At 64.0% G+C, this 10988-nt stretch overlaps 1 protein-coding gene across 1 annotated transcript; it reads left to right on the forward strand.

The window, feature by feature from the left end:
- Positions 1-1726: 1726 nt before the first annotated feature.
- On the forward strand, positions 1727-10684 carry LOC141965226 (uncharacterized). The gene is made up of 3 exons (XM_074916476.1): positions 1727-4552; positions 6674-9836; positions 10493-10684. The coding sequence occupies exons 1-3, from the start codon at positions 1854-1856 to the stop codon at positions 10682-10684; spliced, it is 6054 nt and encodes a 2017-aa protein (XP_074772577.1). The 5' UTR covers positions 1727-1853.
- The last annotated feature ends 304 nt before the right edge of the window (positions 10685-10988 follow it).

Consider the following 10988-nt stretch of genomic DNA (forward strand, 5'->3'; position numbering starts at 1 on the left):
CCCCCCCAGTTCCCCCAGCTGCTCCCCAGCAGACCTGTGCTCCAGACCCTGCCCCAGCTCCGTTGCCCTTCTCTGGACACGGTCGAGTCACTCAATGTCCTTTATGTAATGAGGGGCCCAAAACTGAACCCAGTCATTGAGGTGCGGCCTCACCAGTGCCGAGCACAGGGGTCAGATCCCTTCCCTGTCCCTGCTGGCCACGCCCGTGCTGATGCAAGTCAGGATACCATTGACCTTCTTGGCCACCTGAGCACACCTCTGGCTCCTGTTCAGCCGGCTGTCAGTCAACCCCCCCCCCCGGTTCCTCTCTGACTGGCAGCTCTCCAGCCACTCCTCCCCAAGCCTGCAGCACTGATGGGGGTTGTTGTGGCCCAAGGTCAGCACCCAGCGTTTGGCCTTATTTGGCCACTCCCCCAGTTGGGCTCAGCCCATGGCTCCAGCCTGTCCAGGTCTCTCTGCAGAGCCTCCCTACCCTCGAGCAGATAAATACTCCCACCCAGCTGGGTGTCATCTGCAAACTGACTGAGGGTGCACTCGATCCCCTCGTCTAGGTCATCAATAAAGATGTTAAACAGGAGCGGCCCCAACACTGAGCCCTGAGGGACACCACTAGTGACCGGCTGCCAACTGGATTTAACTCCGTTCACCACCACTCTTTAGGCCCGGCCATCCAGCCAGTTTCTTACCCAGCGAAGTGTGTGCCCATCCAAGCCACGAGCAAACAGTTTTTCCAGGGCAGTGTAGTGAAAAACGGCGTCAAAGGCCTTACTAAATCAAGGTAGACAACGTCCACAGCCTTTCCCTCATCCAAGAAGCAGATCACCCTGTCGTAGAAGGAGATCAGGTTTGTCAAGCAGGACCTGCCTTTCCTAACCCGTTCTGACTGAGACTGATCATCTGGTTGTCCCGCACGTGCTGTGTGATGGTACTCAGGATGAGCTCATCCATCAGCTTCCCGGGCATGGAAGTCAAGCTCACAGGCCTGCAATTTCCCAGATCATCCTTCCTACCCTTCTTATATAGGGGAATAACTGGCTGATTTGCAATCTGTTGGGACCTCCTGAGTCAGCCAGGGCTGCTGGCAAAGTGGCTTGGTGATCAACCCAGCCAGCTCCTTCGGCACCCAGGGGGGAATCCCATTTGGTCCTATAGAGTTGTGTATGTCTGTGTGATGCAGTAAATATACTCTGATTCCCTGAAGGAAATGCTCTTTCACTGGCGGCTGATGTTTGGCCAAGAGCTGGATATGGCCCATGGTGCAACTAAAGGCTGTGAACGCAGAGCAAGGAGGGTGAGGGGGGCTTTGAACTAAGACGGGTCATAGTGGTTTTGTCTGTGCAATGCTTTGACCTCACGCGCGGTGCCAAGGCCTGTGCCATTTGCGTTATGGTGCGAGCTTTGCTGTCCATAAGGCAGCGGTAATGCGCTGGCAATCAGGTGCGTGAGCACAAGCTGTACCCGGAGCAAGGCTGCGTGGGTCCGAGCCCTTGGAAGTGCCGGGCGAAGGCGCCTTTGCCCGCTGTGCCAGAGCCCGGCCCCCGGGAGCGCGGCCATCGGGCGGCTGCGGTGGCGTCGCGGCGCCTCCGGGTGCCGCTGTTGGCCGCGGGGAGCGGCGCTGGAGCCGGAGCCGGCGCCGCGTCCTGCCCCCGCCGGCTGCTCGCTCGCCCGGCGCCGGCCAGAGCGGCAGCGGCGCGGGCAGCAGAGGCGAGAGGCGGCGCGGCGCGGGGAGCAGCGGCGTCCGAGCCGGCGCCGAGCTCGCTGCCCTCCGGCGGCCCCTGCGCTCGGTGCGGAGAGCGGCTGGAAGGGCGGCAGGGCAGCGGCGGGAGGGAGGAGCGCGGCGAGCGCTGGCGAGGATGGCGGGCGGGCGGCGGCAGAGCCGGCGGCGAGCAGCCGGGCCAGTGCTGCTGCCCGCTCTGCTGCTGGGCTTGTGCTGCCGGGCGGCGCCGGAGCGGATCCGCTACGCCATCCCCGAGGAGCTGGGCAGAGGCTCGCTGGTGGGGCCGCTGGCGCGGGACCTGGGGCTGAGCCCGGCGGAGCTGCCGGCACGCAAGCTGCGGGTGGCGACTGCCGCTGAAAGGCAGCTGAAATACTTCTCGGTGAGCGCGGAGAGCGGGGAGCTGTACGTGAGCGAGAGGCTGGACCGGGAGGAGATGTGCGGCGAGGCGGCGTCCTGCTCCGTCAGCTTCGAGGCGCTGGTGCAGAACCCGCTCAACGTTTTCCACGTCGAGGTGGACATCCAGGACGTCAACGACAACTCCCCGCGCTTCAGCAAGGCTGCTCTGGATCTCGAGATCGCAGAGTTGACACTTCCCGGGGCGCATTTCCCGCTCGAGGTCGCCCGGGACGCGGACGTGGGCAGCAACGCGCTGCTGACTTACCAGCTCAGCAGCCACCCGTCCTTCACCCTTGCCATGAAGGAGGGCCCGGGTGGGAAGAAGCAGCCGGAACTGGTGCTGGAGAGCGCGCTGGACCGGGAGAAGCAGAGCTCCTTCCAGCTGGTGCTGACGGCGCTGGACGGCGGGGAACCAGTGAGGTCCGGGACTGTGCAAGTTCGCGTCAACGTGACGGACGCCAACGACAACGCGCCCGTGTTCGGACAAAGCATCTACAAGATACAAGTGCGGGAGAACGTGCCGGCGGGGTCGCTGGTGCTGCGGGTGCGGGCCACGGATGCGGACGCGGGATCCAACGGGCGGGTCTCCTACTCCTTCGGCAACGTCCCGGACATTGTCCGCGCGCTGTTCAGCGTCGACGGGGAGAGCGGCGAGATGAGGACTGCGGGGCCCCTCGATTTCGAAGAGAAGAGCAAGTACAGCTTCGGCCTGGTGGCGAGGGACGGTGGCGGGCTCTCGGGTCACTGCGACGTGGAGATCGACATCACCGACGAGAACGACAACGCGCCCGAAATCACGCTGTTGTCGGTGTCGAGCCCGGTGCCCGAGGACGCGCCGGTGGGCACGGTGGTGGCCCTGCTGAACGTGATGGACCGCGACTCCGGGGAGAACGGTCAGGTGTCGTGCGAGCTGTCGGGCGAGGCGCCGCTGTCGCTGGTGGCGTCGTCGTCGGGCGGCTCGTACAAGGTGGTGACGGCGAGCGCGCTGGACCGGGAGCAGGCGGGCGAGCACCGGGTGACGGTGGTGGCCCGCGACCGGGGCAGCCCGGCGCTGTCCGGGCGCGCGGCGCTGGTGCTGGAGGTGTCGGACGTGAACGACAACGCGCCGGTGTTCGAGGAGGCCGCCTACAGCGCCTACGTGGCGGAGAACAACGCGGCGGGCGCGCCGGTGCTGCGCGTGCGCGCGCGGGACGCGGACGCGGGCGCCAACGGGCGCGTGAGCTACTGGCTGGCGGGCGGCAGCGCGGGCGCGGCGCCCTACGTGTCGGTGGAGGCGCGGAGCGGCGCGGTGTACGCGCAGCGCTCCTTCGACTACGAGCAGTGCCGCGAGTTCGCGGTGGCGGTGCGGGCGCAGGACGGCGGGGCGCCGGCGCGGAGCTCGACGGCCACGGTGCGCGTCTTCGTGCTGGACCGCAACGACAACGCGCCGCGGGTGCTGTGGCCGGCGGCGGGCGCGGGGCCGGGCGCGGTCGCGGCGGGGCCGGCGCCGTTCGAGGTGGTGCCGCGGTCGGCCGAGGCCGGGTACCTGGTGGCCAAGGTGGTGGCGGTGGACGCGGACGCGGGGCGCAACGCGTGGCTGTCGTACGAGCTGGTGCAGGCGCCGGAGCCGGCGCTGTTCCGCGTGGGGCCGCACAGCGGCGAGGTGCGGACGGCGCGCGCCGTGTCGGAGCGGGACGCGGCCAAGCAGCGGCTGGTGGCCGTGGTGAAGGACCACGGGCAGCCGGCGCTGTCGGCCACGGCCACGCTGCACGTGGTGCTGGCCGAGAGCTTGCAGGAGGCGCTGCCGGAGCTGAGCGAGCGGGCGGCGGGCGCCGACTCGGCGGCGGAGCTGCAGTTCTACCTGGTGCTGGCGCTGGCGCTCCTCTCCGCCCTGTTCCTGCTGAGCGTGGCGCTGGCCGTGCTGGCGCGGCTGCGCCGGGCCGGGCCGCCCGCCGTCCTGCGCTGCCTGGGCGCGCAGCGCTTCTCCGCGGCCGGCGCCGCCTTCCCGGCCGACTTCTGCGAGGGCACCTTGCCCTACTCCTACAACCTGTGCGCGGCGCCGGGCCGCGCCGTGGCCGAGGGCGCTTGGCTGCCGCCGCCGCCGCCGCTGCCCAGCCTGCCCGCGGAGGAGCTTCTCGGCGGGGAGCGCTGCGGGAAGCGGAGCCCGAGCAGCAGCGCCGGCGCGGGAGAGCCGCCCGCCGAGCCCGACGCACCGCAGGTCTGTGAGCCCGCGCGCTCTCGCTCTTCCCCTTCGGCCGGGCGGAGCCGTCGTGCCTCTGGCCCGGGCTCTTCCGCGGCTGCTGTGCGCGGGGAGCGCTCCTCCGGCTGCCCGGGAGGGAAGGAACGAGCGGGGGATGCCCCTTGCTCTGCCAGCAGGCAGGCAGCCGCGGCACTCCGTGCTCTGCCGGCGGCCGCAGGCTCAGCGTCTCCCGGGGGGGTTTCTCGCCGGCCATCCTTTGAGTAAATTCAGGATCGTGCCTGAGGGAAAATGTGGTGGACACTTTTTGATGGAGACTCTTCCTTCCTCGTTGCTTTTTTTTTTTTTTTCCCAAACCAATGCATTAGAACCAGGCCGATAGCTGCATGCAAACCCGTCGGTTTTCTGCATGAATTCAGAACTCACAGATTGTTTTTCCGTGATGAAGGAGGAGGGTGTCCCCCATCTTTTGAGGGAGGCTTCCGTAGCTCAGGTGGGAGCAGTTATTTATTCCAGTGATTGTTGCTCTGTGCAGTTATTTCGCTCTTTTTCTTCCCTGGGTATTGGTGTTAGTTCCCTCTTCTTCAGCGTTCCTGATCTGTCTTTCATACACAAATGAAACTGTAAAACCGGATGTCGAAAGAAAAAATAAATCTTCTACTATGTTTTGAACCTCTTCCCTTTTCCTCTCCCCTTTTCACTAAGAGACTTACTTGGACCTGGTTGATGGCGTTGACAGGGAAATACTAAACCGAGGAATTTGTTTTCTCAGCCACTTTTCAGTCGTTATCGAATCTGCCTGTTTGAGCAGAGAGGCTATAACCACCTTGAGAACATATCTAAAAGGGGAAGGAACTTTAGAAGTAAAATGAGATCAGTGAGGCACTCGAATACAGTTATTACGAATTACACTTTTAGAAATGCTCTGCATACTTTAGGTTGTGCAGCTGTACTTGTCGTCACCTACTGTCCTACAGTATTATGTTGAAAATACGAACTACCAAAAAGAGGATTCAAGGGTTAGATTAATCATTTATTAACAAGAAGCAATCTTTTACACCGTGATTTATTTGAAAATGAAAGTTCTTCTGGTCGTTCAAGTTATCGTATAACTTGGGTAAATGCAAATGTGTTTCAGCTATGCCACCCCTAACTTAATGTGGGGTATTAAAAAGGAAATCTCACGGTAGTGTCCTTCACCTTTGTTTTTCCACCCATTTTTAACTGTATCTTCGCATGTAGCACCGTTTAATGCGATTGCGTTGCTCAGTTTGCCACAGTGCAAAAATACCGTTGAGAACAAAAGACCGACGCAGTCGCGTGGCTGCGCTGAATGGGCAGAGGAGCCAAGGCAGCGGTACCCGCTGCGGTTCTTGCCGCGCTCGCCAAGGCGTTTTCCCGGCAGCTGGCTGGAGCCGAGCAGATGCTTCGGGCCGGGGTCAGTGCAGGTGCCTCCCGCCTCCTGGGGAGCTGTAGTGCAGCCCGGGGTGGGGGCAGAGAACGAGTTGCGAGCAGTAGCGGCGCCTCCTCCTGTGCTGTGTTCCCAGGAAGGTCTCCTGGGGAGCAATCCCTGAGCCCGTGGCGGGGCGGAGCAAGCCCAGCTCCTCCGGAGCGGTAGGGGCCGAGGGGGCTTAGATTCCGAGATGATGGACCCCACCTTCTTCAGCCTTGACGTGTCTCGGCTCAGTCGGCGGCGGTGGGAGACTTCATTGGAAGCGTGTTCCGGGGGGCTGAAGATTGAAAGCCAAGTTCCTGCCGCTTGGGTTAGGGAGCCCGACACCTCTGCTTCTGTGTGTGTGTGTGTGTGTGCGAAATATTTTGTATTTCAGAGCCTGTTCTGTCTTGCTGTCCTTGTAGCCGTCATTCCAGCATGACGGGTACAAAAATCCGTGGTGGGGACTGTGCTTTTGGACTAATGCTCGAAGACCCGTGATATTCTACACGTTAAATAAATAAATAAAGTATTATAGTTGCTATGTATTGGCCATGAGCAAGGGTTCTTTCCCGTGCGGTCGGAGTAACGGGCATCGTTAAAGGAAAGAACGGCTCAGAGAAAAGCCCGTGCAGGAAATCCCGCGTCCCCATTGGAGGGAGGATCTTCATTGCTGCCTTGTGCTGTCGGGACGGGGCGAGTTCCTGTGGCTGTAGGATGCATCTGTGATCTGCAGAAAGCGTGAAGGCAACGTCCTTGAAGCTCGACTACTGCAAAAAGCTGTGCAATTCGCGGAGGAGACTGTGCTGTCGGAGCGAGGGGAACAGGCTCGTCCTATGTGACATGACATTCATCGCCGTTAGCACTTGGTCACTCCCGTGCGGAAGGAGTAAGAGAGTGCCGGGCCGTCGTTGGTTTGTTCTTGCTTTGCGGTGGGGATGTCGGCGAGGAGGAAGGAGGAGCTGTCGGGGAGAGACGGCAGCGCAGGAGCTCCCCGCCGGGCGGGCAGCGATGTCTGTGTCGGTGGCGCCGGTGCCGTCCCCGCGAGGTGTCCGTGGGCAGGGCCGGGCGGGCAGCGCTCGGCAGCGCTCGGTGCCTGCAGTGCCGGGAGGAGGCTGCGGGCGCCGCTGTTGACCGAGGAGGAGCGAGAGGAAGGCCGGAGCGCTGCAGGCAGCCCCGCCCGCTGCGGCCCGGCTCGCTCGCTCGCTCGCTGGCTGGCTCGGCGGCCGGGCGGTCTGCGAGCGTCCCCGCGGTGCGGAGCCGTGCTGCAGCGAGGCGGAGGGGCCGGCGGCAGCGGCCGGGGCCGGCCACAGGGAGCGGCAGCCGGAGAGGGAAGAAGGAGGAGGATCAGGATCCAGAGCCGTGAACGGGAGCCGGAGCCGGAGCCGGAGCCAGAAGCGATTCGGCGGGCGGCGGCGGGTCGGTGTCGGCGGTGTTGCGGGGCCCCAGGGGCCGCGGCGGAGATGTGCGCGGCGGGGAGGCGCCGGGGCCGGCGGGAGCGAGCCCTGCTGTGGTGCGTGCTGGTGGCGGCGTGGGAGGCGGCGTGGGGGCAGCTGCGCTACTCGGTTCCCGAGGAGATGCCCAAGGGCTCGTTCGTGGGCGACGTGGCCAAGGACCTGGGGCTGGAGCTGACGGCGCTCCGCGACCGCGGCCTCCGCGTTGTCTCCGCAGGGAGGACACAGTATTTCTCCCTGCACGGGAAGACGGGACACTTGGTGACGGCGGAGAGGATCGACAGAGAGCAGCTGTGCGAGAGTGTGCAGCGATGCGTGCTGCGGTGTGAGGTGATAGTGGAGGGGGAAATGCAGGTTTACGGAATCGAAGTGGAAATCACGGACATTAACGACAACGCTCCCAGCTTCCGAGAGGCAGACACGGAACTGAGAATGAGCGAGACGACATCGCCGGGGTCCCGTTTTCCGCTGCCCAGGGCTCACGACCCGGACTCGGGAGCGAATTCCCTGCAGCGCTACGAGCTGAGCGGCGACGAGCACTTCTCGCTGGCCGTGCGGGCGGGCCCCGACGGGGACCAGCGTCCCGAGCTGGTGCTGGCGAAGGCGCTGGACCGCGAGGAGGCGGCGTTTCACGAGCTGGTGCTGAGGGCGAGCGACGGCGGCGACCCGGCGCGGACGGGCACGGCGCGGATCCGCGTGGCGGTGCTGGACGCCAACGACAACGCGCCCGTGTTCGGCCAGGCGGAGTACACGGTGCGTGTGCCGGAGGACGTGCCCGTGGGCTCCACCCTCCTCACCGTCACGGCCACCGACGCTGACGAAGGGGTGAACGGCCACGTGAAGTACTCGCTGAAGAAAATCACAGAGAAAGTCTCGAAGATTTTCCATCTGAACGCCGAGACGGGAGCGATCACGCTGGTGCGGAGCCTGGACTTCGAGGAAGCGGCTCTATACAAACTGGAGGTGCAGGCACATGACGGCGGCGAGCTTTTCGACACAGCGAAAGTCACGATCACGGTGACAGACGTAAACGACAACGCGCCCGAGATTTCGGTGCGGTCGGCGCTGAGCGAGATCTCAGAGGACGCCCCGTCGGGGACGGTGGTGGCCCTGCTGCACGTGCAGGACCGCGACTCGGGGGCGAACGGCGAGGTGCGGTGCAGCATCGCGGAGAACCTCCCGTTCCGGCTGGAGAGGTCGTTGGGGGACTACTACCGCGTGGTGACGTCGAGGCAGCTGGACCGGGAGGAGGTGGCGGAGTACAACGTGACGGTGCGGGCGGCCGACGGCGGGTCGCCGGCGCTGCGGAGCAGCGCGGTGCTGGCGCTGCGGGTGCTGGACGTGAACGACAACGCGCCGGTGTTCGCGGAGGCGCGCTACAGCGCCCGGCTGCCCGAGAACAACGCGGCGGGCGCGCTGGTGCTGACGGTGCGCGCGGCGGACGCGGACTGGGGGCAGAACGCGCGCGTGCGGTACCGGCTGTCGGAGGGGCGGGTGCGGGGCGCGCCGCTCTCGTCCTACGTGTCGGTGCAGGCGGAGACGGGCGCGCTGTACGCGCTGCGCTCCTTCGACTACGAGGAGGTGCGCGAGGTGGGGCTGTGGGTGCGGGCGGAGGACGGCGGCGCGCCGGCGCTGAGCAGCAACGTGTCGGTGCGGCTCGTGATCGTGGACGAGAACGACAACGCGCCGCAGGTGCTGTACCCGCCGCCGGCGCCGGGGCCGGGCGCGGGGCCGGGCGCGGGCTGGGCGGGCGTGGAGCTGGCGCCGCGCTCGGCGGAGCCCGGGGCGCTGGTGGCCAAGGTGGTGGCGGTGGACGCGGACGCGGGGCAGAACGCGTGGCTGTCGTACGAGCTGGCCAAGGCGACGGAGCCGGGGCTGTTCCGCGTGGGGCTGCACAGCGGCGAGGTGCGCACGGCGCGCTTCCCGCTGGCCCGCGACGCGGCGCGGCAGAGCCTGGTGGTGGTGGTGAAGGACCACGGGCGGCCGGCGCTGTCGGCCACGGCCACGCTGACGGTGGTGCTGGCCGAGAGCGTGGCCGAGCTGCTGTCGGAGCTGGGCAGCGCGGCGGCGGCGCCGGGCGAGCCGGCCGGCAGCCTGACGCGGTGGCTGGTGGTGGCCGTGGCGGCCGTGTCCTGCCTCTTCCTCGCCTTCCTGCTGCTGCTGCTGGCGCTGCGCCTGCGGCGGTGGCGCCGCTCGCAGCTGCTGGCGGCGGGCAGCGGCGCCTTGCGCGGCGTGCCGGCCTCGCACTTCGTGGGCATCGACGGCGTCCGCGCCTTCCTGCGCTCCTACTCGCACGAGGTGTCGCTCACGGCCGACTCGCGCAAGAGCCAGCTCCGCTTGTCGGCCGGCAGCTGCTGCGACACCCTCCCGGCCCGGCCGCCGCCCGACGAGCCCGCGCCGCTGCTCGGGGAGGACCCCGCCGCTGCCCCGGTGAGTTCCCGTGCCCGGACTTCCCGGCTCCGCGACGCTTCGCTCTGCTGCTGCTCGGGCCTGGCCGCGCCGCGTCCCGCCCGCTGCGGAGGGGGGTCTCGCTCCCAGGCAGGCAGCGCTTCCCGCGGCACCGCGCCGGCTGCCGCTGCCTCTGGCTGGCGGGAGGGGAGCGTGGGACCGGGGCTCAGCGCTGCCGCTGCTGCCGGCCGCGGGACAAGGGGCTCACTGTCGGCTGGAGTTTCCTTTGAACGGGGCTTTGTGCTCTTATCGCTCGCCACGTCCTTTCTCATTTTGTGCCCTGCCACGTGTAATACTCGTTTTGCTCTCGGTATTCGTGGGTGTTGCGTTAATAGCAAATGGAAGTTTACGTTATTACCAGGGGCTGACGTTTTCCCGACAGCACATGGGTGAGATTGTTTCCAAACGGACCGTTAATGGTCCCGTGTATAAGCTTTGAGGTCACTTAATACTTTCCATGCGGCCTTATTGCTGCTTTGGTACCATCGCCTGCTCGCGTGTAGTAGCACTTCATCTTTCACTGTTTATTAGATACTACCGTAAAATCCGGGTGTGAGGAAGAGAGTACTGTGTATTATTTATCACCGTACTGGTTAGAAAGGTGATTCCTCTTGTTCTGTGTTCCTTACCAGCCACTGATCAGTTTTACTTATAGGATTTGACTGTTACAAACCCTCAATTATTTTTATCGTGAACGGCGTGCTAACTGAGGTGTTTTTCTCAAGTGCCTCTTTGGTTCATTTAATCAGCACTCTTCTCTTGCTACACATCGTTTTCATTTAACATTGTTTAGGATGACTGGAAGCCATCGTCTGAAACTAAGAGCCGGCTGTGCCTGCTTTAGGGCCGGTCTTGTGCTTGTCTCATAGGTGAAAGCTCCTCACACAGTGTGTTCCTCAGCCAGTACTGACAGCAGTGTCCATTTTGGGCACCAGAATGCAGTGTGCGTGAAGTACCTCTTGCTCAACGGGAAGACCATTCCCAGACGTTCCTGCGAATTCCTTGTTGCTTGCGGGAAATTCCGTGGTTGGGTCAGTAGTGAGCTCCATGCTCCGGACTGAGCGAGAGGGTGAAAGAGGAGTGAAATTACTTGTTGATAGGTATTAAATTCTAAGGTACATGTGTGTACATGAGCACTAGTTGTTCACCCGGGTGGTGAGCCACCGCTGTGCTCTTCAAAGATGTAGCAGAGTTAAGGACCGGGATGTTCCCAGGCTGAATATGTGCTTATAGACTCTCCTGGGGCCTTCAGACGTAGGTGAACTGTTAGAAAGTAGAGGGTATTGCTGCGGTTTCTGCTGGGGTGTGTTACGGACGGCATGGCACCTCAAGAAATGTCAGGATACTTCTGCTGTGAAGGATTAT

The sequence above is a fragment of the Athene noctua genome, chromosome 12 (assembly GCF_965140245.1).
Source record: "Athene noctua chromosome 12, bAthNoc1.hap1.1, whole genome shotgun sequence".
Lineage (NCBI taxonomy): Eukaryota > Metazoa > Chordata > Aves > Strigiformes > Strigidae > Athene > Athene noctua.

Excerpts from the sequence above, each read along its gene's own strand:
- LOC141965226 (XM_074916476.1), top strand. The coding sequence starts at position 1,854 with ATGGCGGGCGGGCGGCGGCAGAGCCGGCGGCGAGCAGCCGGGCCAGTG. Across the intron at positions 4,553-6,673 it reads TCTCGCCGGCCATCCTTTGA|GAAGGAGGAGCTGTCGGGGA; the intron begins GTAAATTCAGGA and ends GTCGGCGAGGAG. Across the intron at positions 9,837-10,492 it reads GGACAAGGGGCTCACTGTCG|GTGAAAGCTCCTCACACAGT; the intron begins GCTGGAGTTTCC and ends CTTGTCTCATAG.